Source organism: Diceros bicornis, chromosome 11, assembly GCF_020826845.1.
Source record: "Diceros bicornis minor isolate mBicDic1 chromosome 11, mDicBic1.mat.cur, whole genome shotgun sequence".
In the NCBI taxonomy this organism is placed as follows: domain Eukaryota; kingdom Metazoa; phylum Chordata; class Mammalia; order Perissodactyla; family Rhinocerotidae; genus Diceros; species Diceros bicornis.
The window spans coordinates 62430024-62454744 of record NC_080750.1 but is presented as its reverse complement, the minus strand read 5'-3'; the positions used below and the strand labels follow the sequence as shown (position 1 = coordinate 62454744).

Below are 24721 nucleotides of genomic sequence, written 5' to 3'. Positions count from 1 at the left end.
CCACCCCTGAGGAGGAGCCTGGCCTTACACCCCACCTCCGTCCTTCCAAGACAGAGCTTCGCTCCCCGCTCCGGGGACCGAGCGCCGCGCGGACGCCGAGTTCTCCCCGCCCCGCGCCGGAGCAGCCTGCGGGCCTCGTAGGGGTGCCGGGCGGGCCGAGGGGCCGCGGGCCCGCAGCCGGTGAGTTCAGCTGGCGGCCGTCACCGCGGCCTGCGCGGGCGCGGAGCTGGGGAGCGGGCCGGGCCCCTTCGCGGCAGAGCGCGGAGCCCCTCCATCATGAATGCGGGGCTCTCCCCAGCTGCACCGCAGCCTGCGCGCGGCGTCGTCACCTTTTCCCGGAGTGAAAACTCAAGTACCGAACATTTTAGAAGCGTCCGTTATGGAACCCGCACCCTGGGCCAGTTTTTTTTTTTTTAATTTTATATATTTATTTTTTCCCCCAAAGCCCCAGTAGATAGTTGTATGTCATAGCTGCACATCCTTCTAGTTGCTGCATGTGGGACTCGGCCTCAGCATGGCCGGAGAAGCGGTGCGGCGGTGCGCGCCGAGATCCCAACCGGGGCGGCCAGCAGCGGAGCGGGCACACTTAACCGCTAAGCCATGGGCTGGGCCGGGCCCCTGGCCAGTTTTGTTTACCACTGTGCCTCCCTGCATTTTCCCCTGCTTGGCTCCCCCAGTGCCCTTCAGCCCCACCTCTGGGCCCACCTGTCTCTCCCGACCACCCGTCCCCCGCAACCCCGAGAGAGATTTGGGAAAAGCAGCCATTTTAGACTCTCCCTCCGGGAATGAGTGATTTATCTTAGAAAAGAGAACGCCGCTGACGCCCCTCTCCTCTCCTGCTTTCAGCGTGGTCCGATAGCGAGCCATTAACCATCCTCGCCGCGGTGAACCGCTGGAGAGAGGGGACTTGAAGGTGGGCAGATGGGCATGGTTTCTCCATCAAATCTGTGTCCCTTCCGGTTCTAATCTTTTAGGGCAATCTTTTAGGCAACTTGCTGCCCAGTTTTCCAGCTCCATAAATATACCTAAAAGAAACATGCCCGTGTGTCGAAAGATTTTTAAGGATTAGGTGCATTTCAGACGGAGGCGTTCCAGAAGCTTCCTCTTTTGGAGTGGACCAGGACACAGAGAGCTGGTTGAGTTAAGGTCCGCTGCGGTATGGCAAGTCTTGCAGCCCGCGGTTTTGTCAGGATGGCCTTTTGAGGGTCTTCAAGATTTGATTAGGGGAAATATTTCTATGTTTTAGGGAGCCTAAGCACCATCAAATTTAAAATACGTGTCAGTGAATGTGCTGCTAATTAAACTAGGAGAAAGCATGGATTGTAAGAGGCATCCGCATCAGAGATTTTAAAATGGTTTTTAGAATTGCTGAAATACGGTAGCTACCACCATGCCAGGTACCTCAGTTCCTTGGGTTTTCATCATGGCTTATGGAGTCTTGTGCAGGTGAGGAACAGCGGTTAAGTATTGTGCCCTGGGTAAGGGTGGGGGGGGGGACTCCTTCTGTGTTTGACAAGTGGGATGCAGACCACTCAGATTCAACCATCTGAATGCCTCATACACAAGTTCTTGGGGAACTTGGATGATTTGGAGCAGGGAGAGATGGGGGTCACAGATAACCCTACCTCAGGGTTAAAACGGAACCCCAGTTGTTTCTCAGTTCCCCGGGATGATTATTTGTAGTTAAGCTGGTTGTGGCCTCTCCCTGCTCTGAATTGACGTGACCCTATGTCTGCTCTTGTCATGATTCTGAGCTCTGCACTGTGGTCCTCACATACATAGCGCCCCTACTAGGGAGTGGTCCTGGGAGAGCTGGATCCACATATGTCTTTGTGTCCCTTACAGTCTTCTCTTCTGTAACCATCTCTCCCCTCAAAGGGGGGAAATAAATCAGCAGCACTGGGTTGGGAGGATTGGTTTTGAGGGGCAGAAGGGGGAGGACAGAGAAAGTGTCGAGATGAGTTAGGGGCCCACAGTACAGGCAAAAAATAATAAGTGCCAGCTCCTGTTCAAGCTGCCACAGGATCAAAGTGGAGGGCGCCCAAGAGATGATGCTGAGCACACTGTTGGTGCTTAATAAGTATTTGCTGCATGAAGAAAGGTGAGAGGAGCTGGAAAGGGAAACCATTCCTGGGAAGCTGGCCCGCACCCTGCCGCAGCTGGTCCTTCTCTTTGATCGGAGCCCGCTCCCCAGCCACATTCCCGTTTTGGCCATATATACTCTTAAAGTTGGTATATATGGAAGAGCTACTTGAAAGCTTGGAGCTTGGCACCCATTAGCAGTGCTAGAGAAAAGCTAGCTAAGCCAGTGGCCTCTTTCTCCCATTTCTGCCTGCAGGGATGCCGGAAGGGCCGTCTGTGAGGAAGTTTCACCATTTGGTCTCCACCTTTGTGGGGCAGCAGGTGGTCAAAACGGGGGGCAGCAGTAAGAAGCTCAGCCCTGCCGGCTTTCAGTCCCTGTGGCTCCAGGACACCCAGGTGAGTTCATCTCCTTAGGATGGGCTTGGCTGATACCGCACACAGGTGGCCTGGCTTTGTCAGCCCCTGTGCCTCCCATAGAATTTCCCTCAAGATCTTTCGTGCATCACTTCCTTGAACCTAAGGCAACCACGCTAGGACTCCATGCACCTCCTCCTCTTTCAATCTGATGTTTCTCAGCCAGAAGTGAGCATCACAGTGACCTGTGGAACTGTAAAAACCATGCATGCACAAGCTGGAGATTCTGATCACTCCAGCTGACTCGGATGTGCACCTTTGGTTGGGAATCATGTTTAATCCCACGGGGCCAGCAAGGAGGTAAGGAAAGAGCATAGCCTTCTGATCTAGATTCCACGCTGGCCCACCTTTGCCCTGAGCATGAGTCAGAATTCCTTCAAGGGACTCACAGGGTACCTTGTGGTGTGCCTCATGCCTCCCTCTCTAGCCTGCTTCTTACTCTCTCTTCTGATCCTGTTGAGCTATCTGGAGCTCCTCTAACTGTCCTTCTTGCCCCCGGTTTTGACATTCTGCTCCCCTGCTTGGGCAAGTCTTTCTTTTTCTCCCAACTGTGACCCCACTCCTGTCCCCTCATGTTACCGTGGTAATTCCTAGTCTGTCTTCTGGATTCAGCCTTGCCACCACATCCTCTGAAACCTGCCCTGCCTGTGCTGGGCCAGGAGAGAGACTTCTCTGTGCTTCCAGGGCACACTACTTCCTCCTGTTGGACCTTCATTGCTGAATTGGTGCTGCCTGCTGCTGAGTGGAGGAGACAGATAAACAGGGCAGAGGTTGTGTCCTCATTAATACTGTGTCCCTAGGGCCTAGCTGAGTGTCCGGCTTTTAGGAGCATATGGTAATTGACTGTACACAAAATAAATGAGCCCTGTTTCTGCTTGGCTGTGTGCTCCTGGGCAAGTTACCTAATCTCTTAGCTCTGGTGTCTACAGTTGTGAAATGGGGACAAACCACCTACTGGTTAAAATTGTTCTATTCAGCAGACTTTATGCCTGGTGCATAATAGGTAGTCACTATATACTAGTTCTCTTTCCTCTACCTTGTCCTTCACACACGGGCATGGACACACACACCCACCCACAGGTTATAAAACCATTCTTGGTTAGAACTGGAAGAGGTCTTCTAGACCTTTACTTGTATTTTCTGCGTTTGGAGACAGGAGCTCAGAAAGGGGAGCAGTTAGCCCAAGTTGACACAGTTAGCGACGGGCGGAGACTAGGGCGCAGGCTGCCTGACCTCCAGGTCCGTGCTCTTCCCACAAGAGCACTGGGACTCTTTGTCCAGACTGTCCTGTAAGGTTCGCAGGGCAGGATTATATCCCTTCGTCTCTGGATCCCCAGTACTTAGCACGGTGCCTGTCACAGAGCTGGCTCTCAGAATATTTTCCGAATGGCTGAGTGGACAGATGAATGTGTGGGAAGGGAGCCTTGAGATGGAACTGGGAGCTGCTTTCCCAGTAAACCAAGGCAGGAGTCTGTGATGTGCAGAGCCCAGGGAAGCCTGAAGGAGGTGCCCTTGGGGAACTGCCTGGCATGTCAGTGGTAAGTGGGATCCCTCCTCTGTGCTTCTGTCAGTCAGTCCCTACACTTGAGGAACTAAGAATTGAATTTGGAAGGTAAGACCTGTATCTACGTAGGCGAAACTGCTGGGTAACGATAAATGGGGAGAAGCGGAGCATGTGTTTAAGATTCAGCTGAGGGCCTTGACGTAGAAGAAGAGTTCCTTGGGGCCTGGAGGAAAAGACGTCATGAAGGACGTGGGGCTTGAAGGACAGAGATTTAGATGGACCAAAGGAGAGGAAGGGCATTTCAGGGTTGAGAAGCAGCCACAGATAGGAAAATGGAGATGGAATGAGCAAAGTTAGTTAATGAGGCAGGGATAATATTGGCTGCACTCTGTGCCAGCTGTTTTTCTGGTATGTCCCTTCACTGTGCTTGTCAGCTCTCCAGTTTCTGTATCAGGAATTATATTTAATTACTTGTAGCAGACTCAGAAGAGTGGCTTATACAAGCCAGGAGATTTTTTTTCCCCTTCACATATTGGGAAGTCCAGAGGAGATAGTCCAGGGTGGTATGGGAACAACACGAGGTCACTGGGGACCAAGCTTCTTCTGCTCTCCCCTCCCTGGGGTGTGGCCCTCATCCTCATGATGATAACATGGCAGCTGGGATTCTAGCCATTACATCTGCACTCTAGGCAGGAAGAAAGAGGGAGGAAAAAGGAAAGGGCAGAAGGGACCTGGAATCTGGTTCACCCAATTTAAAGTGCTTTTCTGGAAACCACATTTGACCACTCCTGCATACATCTCACTGGCCACCCCATCTGTAAGGGAGGCTGGGAGATTTTTAGTGAGTATATTGAGGTCCCCATAAATCAGTAGATTTGTTAGTAGGGAAGAGAGGAGAGAGGGATATTGAGAGACAGGCAGCAGTCTGTGTACACCTGGTCCATATCATCTGCTCTTCTGTTTTACCCTCATTTTGCAGAGCACACACTCCAGGAGTTGCCTGAGAAAGGGTGCGTGGGAGAAAAATATTGAGTCCTTACATGGCTGTTGATGTTTCTATCCCATCCTAGTTTGGGTGGGGTAGGAGATCTAGGGATTAAACCCCACTACATACTTACAATTTTAATCTTCCAATTTTTAAAAAGTATTTAAAAGCTTTGTTGAGATGTAATTTACAGAATATACAATTCTCCCATTTAAAGTGTGCAGTTCAGTGGCTTTTGCTGTCTTCACACAGAGTTGTACAACTATCATCACATTTGATTTTAGAACATTTTCATCACCCCAAAAAGAAACCTAGTGCCCATTAGCAGTCACTCCCTATTTCCCCCAACCCTCCACTCACAGCCCTAAGCAACCACTAATCTATTTTCTGTCTGTATAGATTTGCCTTCTTTTGGACACGTCGCATACATGGAATTATGCAATATGTGTTTTTTTGTGTGACTGGCTTCTTTCACTGAGCATAATGTTTTCAAGGTTCATCGTGTTGTAGCATGTGTCAGAACTTCATTCCCTTTAAATTCTGAGTTCCTAGAGAGAAGGAGCGGAGACTTACTCCTCTATGTGCCTCTCAGAGCCTAGCACACTGCCTGGCACATTGCATGAGCTCAGTTAACTGAAGTAACTGCAGTGTCACAGGAATTTAGAAGAGGGACAGTAGAAATTACCATAGTTGGAGAGGGTACAAGGATATCCTGACCTGGCATTTTTGACCTCGTAAATGTTTTGACCACGAGGGGCATTTGACAGATACTTTCATCTGCATCATACCAACCTTCGTGAATTTACATCGAGGAAGTATTTTCTGAAGCATTTCTCTTATGCCCACTTAATTCCTTGCTCCGTTTTTTATATAGTTCCATTAAATGATTTCTACTATGTGGCAGCAAAGAGCTGTGCTCAAATTTGCAGATAAGTTATTCTGGAATTATTTAGAAAGACAATGCCCTCTTTGGGGGAGAGGATTTCAAAAGACTGCTGCAGTTGTAATTTTTTACTAATTGAGAAATTGGAGATCATACCAGAACCATGATCTTTATGTTTGTACCTTTGGTGGTCAAAAAAGTAGCACAGTCATTTCCATTATTAATGCCAGACGTTTTGGTTTTAATTGTTTGAAAGACTACCTGAATTTCAGGTCATGCAGAACAGGCTCATCCTGGAATCTGGCCACATACATATTACATACTAGACCTAGCAATAGGAAAGTAGGACACAAAGCAGCTGGAACATTCTTTTACACACATTTTCTGTTCTCATTTTCTTTTACTGAAATTGTTTTCGTTGGGATGAGGTGAATTCTTTTCCTTATACATTTTATGGTGGCTGTTTGATCCATTGATCAATTTTTGTGTCGATATTCAATTTTTATTGATTATAGTTTTTTTATTGTGAGTTCTTTTGTGGCTATTACTTCTATCAAATCTGATTTCAGGGGAGTGGTGGGGGGTACCGAATTTTACGATGTGTTGTCTTTAGCTGCTGTCAATTTGTGTGTGGCCCGTGTGTGTGTGCTGATTATTTCTTTTATTTATTTATTTATTTATTTATTTTTAAATTTTTTGTGAGGAAGATCAGCCCTGAGCTAACATCCATGCTAATCCTCCTCTTTTTGCTGAGGAAGACCGACTCTGAGCTAACATCTATTGCCAATCCTCCTCCTTTTTTTCCCGCAAAGAAGTAGATAGTTGTATGACATAGTTGCACATCCTTCTAGTTGCTGTATATGGGACGTGGCCTCAGCACGGCCGGAGAAGCGGGGCGTCGGTGCGCGCCCGGGATCCGAACCCGGGCTGCCAGTAGCGGAGCGCGCGCACTTAACCGCTAAGCCACGGGGCCGGCCCTATGTGCTGATTATTTCTAACATAAGAATGATGATTTGTATTTATTTCTTAGCTAATCCATGAACAAATTGGGAGCATTTCTCTTCAGGTATTCTAGGGTGGCCCTGCTGTCTAGCATAGATCTATTTCATTGTTAATCTAATTCTTCTACTTGCTTCCAATCACTTTGAAAACCGTGTGTGGACTGCCCGCACCACTGGAGCACAGAGTAAAAGACAAGTCCAAAATGCTCAACTTGGGAAAGCTTCATGGAAGAGGCAAGAAGGGAGAAATTTGCCTTAGGATATACGTCTGCATACACATCTTCTGGTCTTCCCCTTTCTGAGTCTATAAGGCTTTCTTAGCCCATTTGGGCTGCTATAACAGAATACCACAGACTGGGTGGCTTATAAAGAACAGAAATTTATTTCTCACGGTTCTGGAGGCTGGAAGTCCAAGATCAGGGTGCTGGCAGATTCGGTATCTGAGGAGAGCCCGCTTCCTGGTTCATAGATGGTGATCTTCTCGCTGTGTCCTCACATAGTGGAAAGGGCGAGGGAGCTCTCTGGGGTCTCCTTATAAGGGCACTAATCCCATTCATGAGGGCTCCACCCTCACGACCTCATCACCTCCCAGAGGACCCACCTCCAGATACCATTATGTTGGGGGTTAGGTTTCAATGTATGAATTTCGGGGGGGACACAAACAAGTCTATAGCAAAGGCTTAGACCATCTTCATTTTTTTCTAGGTCCATGGAAAGAAGTTATTCCTTAGATTTGATCCAGATGAAGAAATTGGATCCTCTGGCAACAACCCACTGCCAGAGTCTCTCCAGAAAGGAGAGAGGAAGGAAGAGGCCAGGGCCCAGCAGCAGGCCTTGGGGCCCAGCAGCCAGATCTCCGACCAGCCCTCCCTGTCCCTGGAGCTTGTTGACTCCAGTGGAGAAGATGGTTTGGAGTGTCTGGGGGGAGACACCCCCGCAGGAGGAGCTGAGAGGTGGCTGCAGGTCCACTTTGGATTGTTCGGCAGCGTCTGGGTGAACGAGTTCTCCAGAGCGAAGAAAGCAAACAAGAGGGGTGACTGGAAGGACCCAGTTCCAAGGTAATGGTGTGGCTGAGCAGGCCGTGGGCTCTGACGGCTGCAGCTCTGCAGGGTCTGCAGGGTTCCACATGGCCCCCGCCGTGCAGGGCAGGGCTGGGCTCTGCGGGCGCACTCCAACCTGCTCCCCAGCAGCATGCATCCAAGAGAGAGAAGCTGCTTCTCTGCCTGCCTGTAATAGGAAGTAGACTGCAGTCGACACCAGAGAGGGATGGTGACATCCTGGGGCAGCTGAGAGAAGGGGAGATCTTTCCCAGCAAACATGGCCCTTGAGGCTGGGAGGTCTCTGAAGAGCATTTTGGGCTTGACTAGTGCACTCTGAATTTAGGGACAGAACTGTTCCAGTGTTTAATCTGTTAATGTTGAGGAGAACATCTTGGTGCATAAAACTGTGTCCATGTCCAGGATTATTTCCTCAGTGTACATTCCCAGAGGAGTCACTGCTGGTCGAAGAGAATGAACACTCGTGTGGCCTTGCAAAAGTGCTTCTCTGGCTGAATTCTCACTAGCCCTGAGTTGGTTGTGTACTTTTCAGCAATTTGTAGGGGCTTTTGGATATTGTGTGTTAACCTTTGCGATATGTGGTGCCAGTATTGTTTCGAGTCAGTGTTTGTGCGTTTTGGCGTTCAGGATTTTATTTTTGTGTGTCAGTGGTCAGTATTTTTCTTGATAGCTCTTGTTTTTCCCTCTTGCTAAAAAAGTCCCCTTCTACCCAAAAGTCGCACTACTCTTCTATTTTCTAAAGTTTCGTAATTATATTTTTTTATGTGCAGAACTGTAGTCTTTAATTATAGTGATATAGGGCCAGTAAGATGCTTTGGAGTGTAAAAATAACTCAGACTGGCTTAAACGGTGAGGAGATTTTTTGGCTCACGTAATTGGAAGTTCACAGGGAGATGTTGACTCAGTTCGGAGCTTCTGGCTTCATGTTCTTGTGATTGTCCTGTCCTGTGCTTTCCCACATGTTGGCTTTGTCCTTAGACCAGCAGCAGGGGGCTCTCGCAGTTGCAGGCCTTTTGTCCACACAAGAAAAAAGAGAGAGAGAGGGTCATTTCTAGAAGTTCAGATGAGCAAGGAGAGCTTTCTCAGAACCCCCAGCAAACCTCTCATTGCTTGTGTGCGGATTCCTGAATTAGTCACCAGCAAGGGGATTGAAATGCTCTTCCACCAGCAAGACTCACCCCAGGTCTTCAAATTTATTTTAACACGTGTCATTCACTTATTTTTTAATTTCTTCTTGTCATGTTGTGTCTCCTTTCTTCATGTTTTATATTTTGCTTTGTCCTCCCATCCCTTTTTTTTTTTTGTGAGGAAGATCAGCCCTGAGCTAACATCTGCCAATCCTCGTCTTTTTGCTGAGGAAGACTGGCTCTGGCCTAACATCCATGCCCATCTTCCTCCACTTTATATGGGACCCTGCCACTGCATGGCTTGACAAGTAGTGCATTGGTGCGCGCGTGGGATCCCAACCCTGGGCCGCCGCAGCGGAGCGCGTGCACTTAACCACTACGCCATGTGCTGGCCTCCCTTTTTTTCTTAATTAGGCTTGCCAGAGTTTTATCTACTTTGTCAATCTTTCAAACAAATAATATTAGTTTTATATACTTTCTATTTGGAAGAATATTTCATAATTTTCCAAATGCTTGAGTGTTTGAGGTCATTGTTCTGTTGTAATTTTTTTATTGGATTATGGTCAGGATGTCAGCCTGTAAATTTTCTATTTTTGTCATCTATTAAGATTTGCAGCCAAACACATCATTGATCTGTGCTTATATTTTATGTACATAAATGAAGATAATACGTTCATTAAAAGTAAAACTTTCTGTATATGTTAAGAACAGGTTATTGTTTTGATAACTCAAATTCTGTCTGTCCATGCTCACTTTCTGTTTACTTTTTAGAAAAGTATGTAAGTTTCAGGAGTACAGCTTTGTAATTCGATATTTGTCTACACTACATAGTGATCCACCGCTATGATCTAGTTTTCATCCATCACCATACAGTTGATCCCCTTCACCCATTGCACCTTCCCCCCACACACTCCCCTTCTGGTAACCACCAATCTGTTCTCTGTACCTATGAGTTTGTTTTTATTTTGTTTGTTCATTTGTTTTGTTTTTTTAGTTTCCACATGAGTGAAATCATACAGTACTTAACTTTCTCCGTCTGACTGTTTCACTTAGCATAATACCCTTAAGGTCCATCCATGTTGTCACAAATGGCAAGATTTCATTCTTTTTTATGGCTGAGTCATATTCCATTATATATATGTGTATACACCACATCTTTATCCATTCATCCATCAATGGACACTTAGGTTGTTCTGTATCTTGGCTAGTATAAGTAATGCTGCAGTAAACATAGGGATGCATATATCTTTTTGAATCAGTGTTTTTGTAGTCTTTGAATAAATACCCAGCAGTGGAATAGCTGGATCATATGGTATTTCTATTCTTAATTTTTTGAGGACCCTCCATACTGTTTCCCATAGTGGCTGCAACAGTTTACATTCCCACCAGCTGTGTGTGAGGGTTCCCTTTTCTCTATATCCTTTCCAACACTTGTTATTTCTTGTCTTTTTGATACTAGCCATTCTGACTATTTTTTGTTTACTCAATGTGCCAAACTTGGGAAGAGGTGCATTAAAGTCCACCTGGGTAGTTGTGGTTTTATAAGGTTTCTCCTTCTCTTTCTAAGCGTTTTTGTTTATGTGTTTTGCTGCCTTGGGGTTCCAGGCATTAAGGGACCCACGAGAGGTAGGTTCTTTGCAGCTTCATTAATAAACAATAACACACCCTCTCTCTGCCTTTGGTCCTGACTTCTGCTTTTCTTGATATTAATAGTGCTGCTCTGTATTCAGTTGGCCCACCTCTTGGCTTTTTCCCCTTAGTTGTAGGTATGTATTCTCACTTATTTTAGGTTTGTTCCTTAGAAACAGCGAATGCTGGCTTTTGTATCTCTTTTAACTTAGACTGAAACTCTTTATTTTGAACTGGGGTAACTGTGGTGTTTGGATTTTCTTCCATTTGCCATTTTATCATACCTGTTTCCTTTTTTTTTTTTTCCATGAGGAAGATCAACCCTGAGCTAACATCCATGCCAATCCTCCTCTTTTTGCTGAGGAAGACCAGCCCTGAGCTAACATCTATTGCCAGTCCTCCTCCTTTTTTTCCCTTTTTCTTCCCAAGGCCCCAGTAGACAGCTGTATGTCATAGTTGCACATCCTGCTAGTTGCTGTATGTGGGACGCAGACTCAGCATGGCCAGGCAAGCAGTGCGTCGGTGCACGCCCGGGATCCGAACCCGGGCCGCCAGCCCCCCTTGTTTCCTTTTCTTTTGTTGGATTTATCAAGTTTCTTTTCTTCCTTTTTTACCCCTGTTAATTTGGAAGTATTGGTATTCATCTTTATTCTGTTGTTAATAATCTTATTTTGAAATTATACCTATATTTTTTTCTGAGTTAATAACTATCAAATTTTTAATAACATTAAATTAATAACTCTTCTCCCTCATTATTGAAACTGATATTTTGCTCATTGTCCTTCACCATTCTGAGATGAGACCTTTAAAATATTTCCACTTCACGACTTCTTTTTTGTCGTATCCACTCCATCTCCTGCGTTTGCTGAAATAGTTTAGCATTTTAGTTCCAGATTGTTAATTAATGAACTATATTATATTGTTAATTATGCATAATTAAACCAATTAATATTAAAAACATGTTAATAGGTATCTTTTGTTTCATGAACTTTTTCCTAACACTTGTATTACAGTTCTCAGTTGTACCATCGTGATCATGATCCATTTAGATTTCACAATAAACATTACGAAATCCAGTGCTACTCATTATGTCCTGTCCTCTTCATCAACCCCTATCTTGAGATCCTGGCTGAGTTAATTTCCAGTGGGTATGTGTTTTTTCTTGAATAATTAATTACCTCAGATACTGTGTGTAGATAGTTTTTCCAAGTCCCTGTTCCTCTAAATTTGTCCTTTTCCTTTCACAAAAGAGTACCGTCTAGGTCAGATACATGAATCTTATTCTCTTTCACATGTGGAGTCCAATTCCAGTCTGATTATTTTCCCTTATGAAGTAACCTATTGTTTCTTTATCAAAGTTCAAAGGTTCCTCCTCCCTCCTCAGAATTCAGGAAGCCCAGGTGTGTCTTTCTTGGTAAATCTCGCCTGGGGTTGGGAGTGTGCCTCTTGAGCATCATTTCTCTGTCCTCCTTCCTAACAAGGAAGATGCTACCTGTTTTTGTGCAGGTAGCCACACTTCCTGAACTTTACACTTTTCTGTATGTCCCAAACTGTCTTCAGTGAACATGTATTGCTGTGATTAGGAAAATGGAGAGATATGTATGTTTTCTTTTAGTTATTCCATTTAGCCCTGAGATTTTTATGATCCTAGCAGAGCCGTCCCTTTACTCTTTGGAGACCTTAGCCTCCGCAGGTTAATCCTGACTGTGGAGTGGGAGCTGTATGTACATGTGATCTGACAATACTGTCGTATCCATATGCACTTACGATCTTTTCTTTCTCCCCAGGTTGGTCCTGCACTTTGGCGGTGGTGGCTTCCTGGCATTTTATAATTGTCAGATGTCTTGGAGCTCTTCCCCAGTGGTCAAACCCACCTCTGACATCTTGTCTGAAAAGTTCCATCGAGGACAAGCCCTGGAAGCGCTGGGCCAGGAGCGGCCTGTCTGCTATACGCTGTTGGACCAAAGATACTTCTCAGGCCTAGGTATGTCCGATGGAAAAGGGATGAGCCCCACAGAGTGATTTAATAGACAAGTCACTCGTCTGAGAGGCACAAAACTGAGACCCACCCCTAGTGTGCCTCGATGCTGGTCTTGAGGCAATCACTTAATCTCTTTAGCTTCGCTTCCTGCATTTTTAAACTGAGGAAGTTAGACAATCTTGACCTTCTCTCCTGCCTTCGGAATTCACACCCTAGTTATGTCATCAGCTGTAGTCTGCCTGAGCGTGACCTCCTAAAGGGCAGGGGTCATGTCTTCTCTCTCCTTGACTCCACTGCCTGGTGCAGTGCCTGGCATACGGGAGGTGCTCAATCCACGTCTGCCGGGAACTCAAAGCTGCATAGCTTGCTGAGGGAGAGCAGAGCATTTGCTAACCAGGGCCGCTCCTGGCAGATGGAGCTGCCTGCTGGTCAAAGGACAGATGTTTCAGGTCTACATAAGACGTGGGTGAAGAAGGAGATTCCTTCTCTCTGTTCAAGTGTCCTGAGCAGTGAAACTGTGAGCATGTTGAGGTGGGAAGAAGAGCTGAGCAGTTTGAAAACTAGAATGGCTAATTAGCTGGACTACTAGAGCATGCCGTTCTTTTTCTTTTTTTGTTCAATTATTTTATTGAGGTCATAATGGTTTATAACACTGTATAATTTCAAGTGTGCATTATTAATCAGTTTCTGGATAGACTGCATCGTGCTCACCACCAATAGTCTAGTTTTTTTTTTTTTTTGAAGAATTCTTTTTTTTTTTTAATTCATTTTTTTCCCCCCAAAGCCCCAGTAGATAGTTGTATGTCATAGGTTCACATCCTTCTAGTTGCTGTACGTGGGACTCGGCCTCGCGTTGGACGGAGAAGTGGTGCCTTGGGGCGAGCCCGGGATCCGAACCCGGGCCGCCAGCATCAGAGCGCGTGCACTTAACCACTAAGCCACGGAGCCGGCCCCCAATAGTCTAGTTTTTATCTGTCACCATACATATGTGCCCTTTTACCCCTTTTGCCCACCCTCCCAGCCCCTTCCCCACTGGTAATCACTAATCTGTTCTCTTTATCCATGTGTTTGTTTATCTTTCACACATGAGTGAAATCATGCACCGTTTGTCTTTTTCTGTCTGGCTTATTTCGCTTAACATCATACCCTCAAGGTCCATCCATGTTGTTGCAAATGGGATGATTTTGTCGTTTTTATGGCTGAGTAGTATTCCATTGTATATATACACCACATCTTCTTTATCCATCCATCAGTTAAAGGGCACTTGGGTTGCTTCCATGTCATAGGAGTGCATAAATATCTTTGAATTGTTGATTTCAAGTTCTTTGTATAAATACCCAGTAGTGGGATAGCTGGATTTTATGGTATTTCTATTTTTAATTTTTTGAGAAATCTCCGTACTGTTTTCTATAGTGGCTGCACCAGTTTGCATTCCCACCAGCAGTGAATTAGGGTTCCCTTTTCTCCACATCCTCTCCAACACTTGTTATTTTTTGTCTTGATCATTATAGCCATTCTGACAGGTGTAGAGCGTATTGTTCTTATTGCACCAGCCGAGGAATAAGTGCCCTGTGTTGGTGCTGAGGCAGTTGGGTGAGCTGGTGATGACCGAGTCACCTCCATATCCGAGATGTGATTCTGTCCACTGCAGGCACAGCTTACCTCATGAGGGGGAGGAGGCTCAGTGGCTCACCAGACAGTGGCCTTGCATCTTCACGTTAGGACCATGGGAGTCCCTGCACCCTCAGAGGCAAAGAGGCTTCCAGAAGTGCCTTTGGGGTATATATAGCAAGAGTTAAATCTCTACTAGTTGTTACTACTAACAGTAGTAATAACAGCCAACGTTTTTCACATGACTCCAGTGTGCCAGGCACATAGTTTCATCCTTACTGCTATTCCATAGGATATTTATTCATTTTCCTTTTATCAGATGGAGAAACTAAAGGAAGAACCATGTTGCTAGTAAGTACTGCAGCTGATACCTGCATCCAAGTGGTCTGGCAGTGAATTGTAGAGAGAAATTTTATGTGTAGCCAGGAGTGTGATTATGAAGTTCTTGGAACAAGCAGTACTTTCACTCATCCGTTCACTTCACACGTGCTGAACGCCTGCCCTCTACCATGCTAACCTCCTCTCCTCAAGGAGGCTGTTGTTTAGTGGCCCATAAAGCGTGGACTCAGTTCACGGTAACTTGAGATAGACTGCAGTAAATGCCAGGTAGAGGTTCAAGAAAGTGCACTGCTGGAACATTTTGAAGAGAGGTGTTGATTCTGGAAGGAGGGATCAAGGCTAACTTCACAGAGAATGAGGCAAGAGTAGAAAAATAATAAAATAATACCTCCCACTTTCTGTATTTCAGACCTTACACTTTACATTTTAAATAATAACAGCCAATATTTATTGAGTACTCCCCACGTACCAGCCACCGCACTCAGTTTCTGTGTGTGTATGCGTGCGTGCGTGTGACAATCCTCATTTACTGCTCACAGAAACCAGGTAACTTATCCTCATTTGACAGATAAGGAAACTGAAGCTTCAAGAAGCTAAGGAACTTGCTAGGGTCACATAGCTAGGATCTGGTTGAGCTGGGATTCAAATCCAGGCAGTCAGATTCCAGAGCCCATTTTGATCGTCTCTTTGCTATAAAATGGGCCATGCATGAGTTTTATTTCATTCCATTTCATCTTCACAACAACCTGAAAGGTAAGTATTAGCAAACCCACTTTACAGACAGGGAAGTTGACTCAGAGAATACGTGACTTGCCCAAGAGCCCCTGGTACACAGCAGAGCTGGTTCCAGGTCTTTGAGTCACTCCCCTGCTGCCATCCTACCAGCTTCAGTTTGCTTTATTAACTTTGTGGACGTGTCTTTTTTCCTTCCCTTGTCCTCTCCCTGCTGTCTTCCAGGGAACATCATTAAGAATGAAGCCTTGTACAGAGCTGGGATCCATCCCCTTTCTCTCGGTTCACTCCTCAGTCCTCTGCGACTTGGGGTCCTCCTGGATCACGTGGTGGAGTTCAGTGCAGACTGGCTTCAGGGCAAGTTCCAGGGCAAACAGCAGCACACGCAGATCTACCAGAAAGAGCAGTGCCCTGCCGGGCACCAGGTCATGAAGGAGGCCTTTGGGCCTCCAGGTGGCTTCCAGAGGCTCACCTGGTGGTGCCCACAGTGCCAGCCCAGATTGCCACCCGATGAGCCAGAGCAGGTCTAGCTCTCCTAAGGTGCTCGGCAGCCTTCTTCACAGAACCTTGCCCTTTGGGGACCATGATGTCTGAGTATCCAGAAAGGGGTTGTGGGCAGGGATTGGGACTGGGTACAGGAATTAGAGGGTGGGTAGGTTAGGGTGATGCCAGTACTGTTGTCTAAGGCAGAGTTTCTGCAGGACTAGATTTTTTTTCTTTTCTAGTTTGTTTAATTCTTCCTATCTAATTCTACCATTGTGAAAGATGAGAAAAATCATGATAGTTAAGGGAAAAACCTCCCAGAAGGACAGTGAGGCAATGAAAATGGAAGCCTGTGGAAAACAGCTGGGCCCCAACATTGCTCTGCAGGTGTTTGGTTTTGTTTTTGAAACATTGGTTGGTTTTAAGGCCCTCCACTTAAGAAACAGGAAAACAGAATTGTGTTTCTTCGTTCCCCTAGAGGGATCCAGGGATGAGGATGGGGTAGCCTCCTGCCTGGATCCTTTCCCGTGGGCTGGAGACACCAGGAGAAGGGGTGGAGGGACAACAGGGACCAGGGAGCTGGCCGCTTTCCTCTTGTGCCCAGTGGGCTTTAGATAAAAGCTACTTGTTTTCTCTTCAAGGTAGTATATTTGTAACTGTGATAATGTAAACAATGCTGGAATCAAGGGCTGTAGAGACACACTGTCAGGTTGTTAGCAACTAGAAGAAACCAGGACAGTGACGTGAAAATAAAGCCCTTTGTTATTTTCTGTTGTCCTCTTTATTTGGCAGCAAAGGCTCTTACTCTAAGTAGAACTCTATGTAGAACTTCTTGAGTTGGCCTGTGGGTCCACTTAACAGGAGCAGGGCCAGGAGCGGGGTGAACACACACCTGCTCTTCTGCCCCTGGTGCCCTCCACTGGCAGGACATCTGGTGAAGTAGAGGTGGATTTCAGTTCTGTGGCCCCAGCCTCTGGCATGGAGAAGATAGTGATTTGTGTGAGTGAAATTGAAAACAGTGGCTGATGTTTCTGGCTTTCCTTTCCTCTCATCTGTCTTAAGTCACTGACTGTTGTAAACAGTAGGGAAAGCCACTTCCTGGCAGACCTATAACCTGTGTAATAGTTAATATATACTGAGTGCTTACCATGTAAAGCACTTAGCCTAGTTCTTGCCGTGTAATCTGCAAAAACCCCCTGAAGATAGGTACTCACTCTTACTGTCTTTGTTTTATAGATGAGGAAACTGAAGTCTAGAGAGGCTGAGGAATTTGCTTAAGATCACACGCTTAACAGGGGCCAAGGGCATGCGCTGATCCCCCACCCCATTGTAGCCCCTCAGTATTGGGCCTCGAGAGCTGCACTGTGGGACATGGCCAGATCCTGGCCGATATCGTTAGGGGTGTGTCCCTCAAAGTAGCCAGGTTTCTTTTGATCCATCAGCTCTGAAAATGTGATCCAAGGAAGAAGCATCACCAACGATATCTCACAGACAAAGGGTTCTGTGATCAAATAAGTTTGAGAAATGCTGCATGCCATATCCCCCTCTTGGAGCTTCGTGGAGCTCATAAAGGCTCCAAGAAATTCCACAGTAAAGCAAACTGTTCCTTTGCTCTACTCAGTGTTTCCAAACCTTATTTTACCATGAAACCCATTTTGCCTTTACTCTTTGGAATACGGTTTAGAAAATGGTAGTATTATCCATTAGGATCTCCAGAACTTCTCCAAGCATTGTTTGCATCGGTGTTCAAATGTGCCTCTCCACTGTCTGTTTTCTCTTCAGACCATTGCCTGCAGCCAGTGTCAGCAACCCCTTATAGTCATGGCATTCTTATAGCTAATCTAAATCATTTTTGCTTCCTTATATCTAAATCCTTCCGGCTTTCCTCATGTCTCCTTTGTGTCACATATTTATGTATCTTACACAGATGCACCTTAGTTATCTCTCCCTCTTTACAAAAAGTGCCAAGTCTTTTGTTTATGTATTAGTCAGCTAGGGCTGCCACAACAGACTGCGTGGCTTAAACAACAGACATTTATTCTCATAGTTGTAGAGGCTGGAAGCCCAAGATCGGGGTGCCAGCAGGACTGGTTTCTCCTGAGGTTTTTTGGCTTACAACTCGCTTCTTGCCGCGTCCTCATGTGGCCTTTTCTCTGTGTGCGTGTCCTCCTGGTGTTTCTTGTTCTTCTCAAAAGAACACCAGTCCTGTTGGATTAGGGCCCCATCCTTATGACTTCATTTAACCTGAATCACTTATTTAAAGGCCCCATCTCCAAATACAGTCATGTTGTGAGTTAGGGCTTCAGCATATGAATTGGGGGAGGGGAGTACACAATACAGTCCATAGCAGACTACAAGGGGGTTTCGGAGAAAGTCCTCAACTTCAGAGAGGCCATCATTCCTTAATTTTTTTTTAACTTACATTAGTTTGTAAAATCCCACTACCAGACCAGATGCTGTGAAAATACTGTTTGAGTAATAGATTGCTATTTGGATCTAGAGTAATCTATGCACACTTGCACATTGTGTATATAAAATATGTATTATATAAAAATATGTATATATGTATTTTTTTTCTTAATTCAAATTTACCTTTCAAACCCATATGAGATAATATAAGCATGAAGTGCCAGGCATAAGCAGGGAGCAAAGATGGTACCCAGACAGACCGTTTCCTGTAAGTCAACATCTGTCATACAGTGGGTCCAGAGTGCAAGAGGTGATGGGATGGGGAGGCTCTACAGACGGAGGTGGGGATGGGCTGGGCTGGGCACCGCAGCCTGAGTGTGGGTCTGTGGGTCTACACCCATGAGATTTGTAGAAAAGAAAAGAGAAAAATGCTGTTGCGGTTGTCAAGAAAAGAGGTGATGGGACTAGAAACAGCAGTGGGAGTGGAAAAGAGGGGAGATGTGAGGGTCATCACAGTGACAGGCTCCAAAGGTGTCAGCAAACTAGATGTGGAGATGGGGAGAGGGAGAAAGAGCTGAAGATGGCGCCAGCCGGCACCTGAGAGCCGGAGGAGGCCGCCACCTGATTGATACGGAAAATCGGGAGGGAGATGAGCAGACTTGAGGCACGTTGAGCTTGAGGGGCCTGCACACCACCTAAGCTGTGGGGACAGCATAACTAGGAAGTAGGCCTGGCTCCCTACAAGTGCGGGCTGGGCGTGGAGGCGCCGATTTGGGAGCTTCTCTCAGCCTGATTGTCAGTTAGAGAAGGTTAACAAGGGCGGTCATGTAGCATGAGCGAAGATGGAAATCACAGGGAAACCTTAGAGAAAGTCTTGTGTTTAAGGGGCAAGAGAAGAAAGAGAAGCCAGTCAATGAGAAGTCAAATGTAACAGGAGAAAAAAGGACTTGGAGTAGAAGCTAATGGTCTGTAATGTTGGATCAAGCTGAATTGAAGGAGCAGAATGATTGAAAGAGGCTTTTGAATTCGGCAGTTTATCATATTTGAGGTCATGATGATCTTCAAGAGAGCGATTTGTGCAGAGTGGTAGCCAGTCTAAAGGGGCTGACAGCTGGGTGGGAGCTGAGGAAGTGGAAGTGATGAGGATGGTCTGCTCTTCAGGAAGATTGGCCTTGAAGGAAATGGGAAAGAGAAGGTCAGGGAGGAGAGTTATTTATTAAAGGGTGGATATAATGTGAGGATTTGTATATGATTAGTTGAGGGAAAAAACCAGGAGAGAGAGAGCACACCAGTGCCAGCACTTAAAGATGACTGGGCTGGGATGGGAAAAGAAAAATAGATCCAGAGAAAATTTGCTGGAAGTGAGGTCTTTTGAGGTGCAGTGGAGGAGTGGGGAGGTTTGTAACAGCTATTATGGGAGTTTAGAGCCACTTAGAGTTCAAGGGAAGGGTTGTAGAGCCACAGTGAAGATCCAGGGTAGTTGCTTCATTTCCCACCCTTGTCCAGCAGTGTCGAGTAGTTTAGGATCAAAAATAAAGGAAATGGATGCTAGATTAACCCACAGTTGAAGGTTGTCAGGGTAAGAATGGTGGAAGGCCAAGAGGCCAAAGGAGAATCCTTATTTTTTTTAATTATTTTTTAAATTATGGACATCAAAAGATTCAAGCAATATAGAAGTTTATAGAGCAAAATGTGGAAGAAAAATCCCCATGCCTACTCTGTCTTCCCAGGAGCAGACTTGCGTATAATTCCTCTGACTTCAGTGACTTACAGTCTGCTGCACCGAGCAGCTGAGTTGTGAGGTTGTGTGGGCACTGTCGGAACTACATGGACTTGGTGTGCGTGGAAGAAATGGGCAAGTGGAAACGGGGACAGCTGACAGAAACCATAGCTACCATGCTCCTCTCCAAAGCTCAGGTCCTGGCAGGATGCTCTCGGCAGAAAGTTCCAAGTTCTGCAAGGAGGAAGAGAAGGGGTAGCATAAGTGGACTGAAGGCGAGTTAGAGAAGAGGTACAGGTGGTACAGAAGCAGGAGGGATGGGGAGTTGAACAGAGAGAATGGCTCCTGTTGTCCATGTGCCTGTCGGATATAAGGAGAGGCTTTTGCCTGACAGAACTGCAGGTGAGGATGGGGTACATAGAGGGTGAGTCCAGGTCCCACTTAGAAGTAAGGAGAAGTGAGATATTTGTACTCAACAGATTCTAGGGGAAAGATGTATGTATCTCATGAGCTGGAGTTTTGTGATAACTGACATTGTGAAAAACTTGGAATTTAATGTTAGGTTTCAGTGGCCCTAGTCATTAAATAAATATTTCTTAAATGCCTCCTAAGTGCTAGGTTTGAGAGTACAGGGATAAACCAGACAAGAAAACCCCTACACTAATAGGAGGAGGCCGGCTTGTTACAATAGTGTTAATAGTGTTTCAACAGGTTATGGAAAAAGTGCCATGTTAGGGTGGAGAGGATAAGTGACTGCCACCTGTGTTCTAAAAGTTCCAGCATAGGGGGCTGGCCCAGTGGCATAGTGGTTAAGTTCTCGTGCTCCGCTTCGGCAGCCCGGGGTTCGAAAGTTCGGATCCTGTGCACTGACCTATATACCACTCACCAAGCCATGCTGTGGTGGCGTCCCACATAAAGTAGAGGAAGATGGGCACGGATGCTAGCGCAGGGCCAATCTTGCTCAGCAAAAAGAGGAGGATTGGCAACAGATGTTAGATCAGGGCTAATCTTCCTTACCAACAACAACAAAAAAAAGGTCTAGTATAGTCCTGATGTCAAGCATTGTTATTCAACAAAAAGTAGTGGAGACTTGTTATGTGGCAAGCGCTGTGCCAGGTACACTTAGACATGGTCTCTGACCTTGAGGGGTTCATGGTGAGGTAAAGAGTCAGAGAAGAGATAATTAGAATATAAAAAGTTCAGGATGAGAGTAACCACTGAACTTGATGGAAGGACTGAGGTTTGTGGAAATAACCACAAAATCAGAACAAACAGATGTGGGGGCCGGCCCCGTGGCTTAGCGGTTAAGTGCGCTCGCTCCGCTACTGGCGGCCCGGATTCAGATCCCAGGTGCGCACTGACGCACCGCTTCTCTGGCCATGCTGAGGCCGTGTCCCACATACAGCAACTAGAAGGATGTGCAGCTATGACATACAACTATCTACTGGGGCTTTGGGGGAAAAAAAAAGGGAGGAGGATTGGCAATAGATGTTAGCTCAGAGCCGGTCTTCCTCAGCAAAAAGAGGAGGATTTGCACGGATGTTAGCTCAGGGCTGATCTTCCTCACACACACACAAAAAAAAGAACAAACAGATGAGGCTCTTGATTCGGAGCTTGCTATAGCAAGGGCATCAGCCGCCATCACTTGCATTTGGCAGAGACTCAAAAGCATGCAGGGGAGTGGGAAAGCAAAGTGAAAAAAAGAAAGTCATCAAGTGTGTTGTGGTTGGAGGAGGTTGGCGTGGGGAAACTGACAGCAGGCTAACTGGAGGCCAGGTGTCTTATGTAATTGATTTGGGGAGCATATTTGGCTTTCGTTGTTGGTCCTGAGTTGAAAGTGGGGGCAAAAAATAGAGACGTCATTGATCAGGTTCTGACCATTCTAGGCCAATTGTTGCAGAGGTTGTGGGTCAGAGTTCTGTTATTCTATAGGGTCTGACCATTGTCCATTTGTACATGCAGCCTCCGGTTGGGCATCTAGTTCAGAGTGGAGGAGCTGGATTAGGCTCCAGCTGTGTCTTTAATAAATAGCAGCAGCATCATGCCAAGTATGTCTGTCTTTTCCTCTGGACTGGAAGCTCTTTGGGATGGAACCTCATCTCACTTGTCCTTGTTATTTTCAGTGTCTGCCACATTGTTGGTGTGCAGTGGATGTTTGTTGAATCTAAAGAACAGGTAGAGGAGAGACCAGGGAGCTTCAGAAAAGGATTCCTGAAGAAGGGGATTCCACCTGAGCTGTAATGAAGGCCTGGTGGGTAGCTAGGTGAAGAGCAAGGCAGGGCATTCTAGGCAGGTGAATTATTCAGGGGAGACCTGGGGTGTCAAGTAATGTGGCCTGTTTGGGATCTGGAAGTGCTGCCAGGGCTGGATCAGGGTTTGAAAGTAGGGGAGTGACTGGATAGAAAGCTAAAATCCAAAAAAGGGAATGTAGGTGCCAAATGATGAGGGAGTTTTTATGCTTTGCCAGAATCCTTGATTTTATCTTGAAAGGCATTTCCTTTGAGGAATTTAAAATTGAAGGATTGTAGGCAAGAAAGTAACATAGTCAAGTATATGTTTCAGATGGGATGGATGGAGAGAGATGGGAAGTCAGCCTCAAAATAATTTGGGAGAGAAGATGGGACTTGAACCAAGATGGAGCAGAGAGGAGAGATTAAGATGAGAGACATTTGTTTCTTGGACTCCATACAATTTGATGAATGATTTTGAAGGGGTGGATATAGAGAGGGAAAGGAGAAGTTAGGGATGGCGTTTGGATTTTATAATTAGGCAATTGGGAGGCTTTTAGTGCCATTCACGGGACAAATAGTTTCCATGGGAGAGAGATTTCAGTTATGGACATGTTAAGTTTGCACTGTCAGGGGACATCAAAGAGGAGGTGTTCTAGATGCAGCTCAATTCAGTAAGTATTCATTATGCACCTACTATGTGCCAGGCACTTTTGTAGATGCTTGGGGGTGTGTCAGTGAACAAAACAAAAAGATCTGTCATCATTGAGCTTACATTCTAGCAAGGGGAAACACTCTAAACATCACAAGTGAATTATGTATTATATTAGAATGTGATAAATACTGTGGGAAAAATTAGAACAGGATGCGGGATGAGCAGTGGTGGGGGGGGGGCAAGCTGCAGTATAAAATAGGGTGATCAGGGTGGGCCTAAATGAGAGGATGAGACTTCAGCAATGTCTTGAAGGAGGTGAAGGAGTTAGCCAGTTGGATATCTAGGGGGAAAATATTGCAGGAAGAGGTTAGTGAACAGCTAGACCAAAAGGCCCTAAGGCCAGAGAAGGAGAGTAGGAAAAGTGGAGGTCAGAGAGGTAATGGGGTGGAGGGCTAATCAAGCGGAGCTTTGTAGACCTCTGTAGGAACTTTGTCTTTTACTGAGTGAAATGGAGAGACATTGCAGGGATTTAGGCTTAAATCTTAACAGATCGCTGGTAGGGGGAGTGGGGGCTTCGGTGGCAAGTAGTTTCTAGAGCTTGTGAGAGATCTAGGATGGAGATATAAATTTCCACATCACCCTTGTGTAGGTCGTAGAAACGCTTCAAATCCTTTTTTGGGACTAAGGGGAATCTAAAATAAACAGTTTAAGGAGGGCACTTGAAACTCCAGGAGTGACTGACATCACCCAGAGCGAAGTGAACTGCCGGGGGGGGGGGGGGGGGGGGCAGGTATTCCATGGGGCTGCGTGTGGTGTGGGAGGCAGGTGAAAGGTCCTGTGCGGGGGATGTGCTGCGGGACTCGGCCAAGCTTTTGTTTTCCTTTGAGCTCTAAAGACCCGACAACTCGGTGGTGGGCCCACCCGCCTTTTAAATGTTTGGCAGCCTCACGCGGGATGCGGTCGCGAGCGGAGTGGGTCACCGAAGAGCTAATCTGGCCGGCAGGACAAACAAAACTGAACACGTGGACGGCTTATTGACAAAATCATAGCGGACTCTCGCCTGCTCGGCTTCAGCAGAGGCCGGCCTCCGGGAGGGCTGTCCACCTTCCAGCCTGGCGCAGGGCAAGCGGAGGAAAAGAAGGGCCCGCCCCCATTAGGAGCACCAATCTCGCTCGCCTGCCTCTTTCTCACCCTCCAATTAGCTTCTAGGGTGTGGTCGTCACGCCAGACTCGTCCCGCCGCCGATTGGCCGGCGTGTTCCTGGTGCGAGCAGCACTGGCGAATCAACGCCCGTCAGTCCACCCCACGAGCCCACGGGAAGCGGCGCGAGAGCCGAGGCCCGTTGACTTGGGCGGGAAGTAGGCGGGGCTCCGCCGCGCTGGGCCCGCCTCCGCTCCCGCCCCACCCCGCCCACCGCGCCTCCTTCGCCTAATGCTGCCGACGGCGGCCGGGTGCCAGCTGTAGGTTTCTGCGAGGTGACCCCGAGGTCTGACATCTCGCCGCCGCCGGCATGGAGTTCGTGAAGTGCTTGGGGCACCCCGAGGAGTTCTACAACCTGCTGCGCTTCCAGATGGGGGGCCGGCGGAAGGTGATACCCAAGATGGACCAGGTGGGCCGAGCATCCCTGCATCCCGGCCGGGGCGGGGAGGCTGCGCGGGGCCGGCGTCCGGGTCTGGCTGTCCGGGCCCAGAATCGAGGGCGAGGGACGCGGCGAGCCTCAGACTCCCTCCTTCCCTCGGGGCGCAGACCGCCGTCCTGTCAGGCAGCCCCGCCGGCACAGCCTCGTTCCGCTCTCCTTAACCCCACGGCGGGCCCAGCTGGACTTGATCCCCTAGGCAGGCCTCCCCTCCTCCCTCCCCGATCCTCCCTCAAGTTGTGTT

The 24721-nt window shown here is 46.9% G+C and overlaps 2 protein-coding genes across 7 annotated transcripts in view; both read left to right on the top strand.

Moving 5' to 3' along the window:
- Positions 1-52: 52 nt before the first annotated feature.
- On the top strand, positions 53-18324 carry NEIL2 (nei like DNA glycosylase 2). 6 transcript variants are annotated; one of them, XM_058550387.1, is made up of 7 exons: positions 53-180; positions 847-913; positions 1364-1446; positions 2339-2478; positions 7575-7927; positions 12471-12667; positions 15572-18324. In XM_058550387.1, exons 3-7 carry the CDS (start codon positions 1431-1433, stop codon positions 15874-15876), a joined length of 1011 nt encoding a protein of 336 aa, XP_058406370.1. In that variant the 5' UTR covers positions 53-180; positions 847-913; positions 1364-1430; the 3' UTR covers positions 15877-18324. The 6 variants fall into 6 exon arrangements, with proteins under 6 accessions (XP_058406370.1, XP_058406367.1, XP_058406371.1 ...); XM_058550384.1 differs by lacking the exon at positions 847-913; XM_058550385.1 differs by lacking the exon at positions 53-180 and having other exon boundaries at positions 574-913.
- A 5954-nt stretch (positions 18325-24278) lies between these two features.
- The window catches only part of FDFT1 (farnesyl-diphosphate farnesyltransferase 1), a 35180-nt gene continuing 34737 nt past the window's right edge, over positions 24279-24721 (top strand). Inside the window, exon 1 of the mRNA XM_058550379.1 lies at positions 24279-24450. Within this exon, the coding sequence (XP_058406362.1) occupies positions 24352-24450 (99 nt within the window). The 5' untranslated portion in view covers positions 24279-24351. The remainder of the gene's footprint in view (positions 24451-24721) is intronic.

Coding starts and splice junctions, on each gene's coding strand:
- NEIL2 (XM_058550384.1), top strand. Junction 2,479..7,574: donor TGTGGCTCCAGGACACCCAG/GTGAGTTCATCT, acceptor ATTTTTTTCTAG/GTCCATGGAAAGAAGTTATT. Junction 12,668..15,571: donor AAGATACTTCTCAGGCCTAG/GTATGTCCGATG, acceptor GCTGTCTTCCAG/GGAACATCATTAAGAATGAA.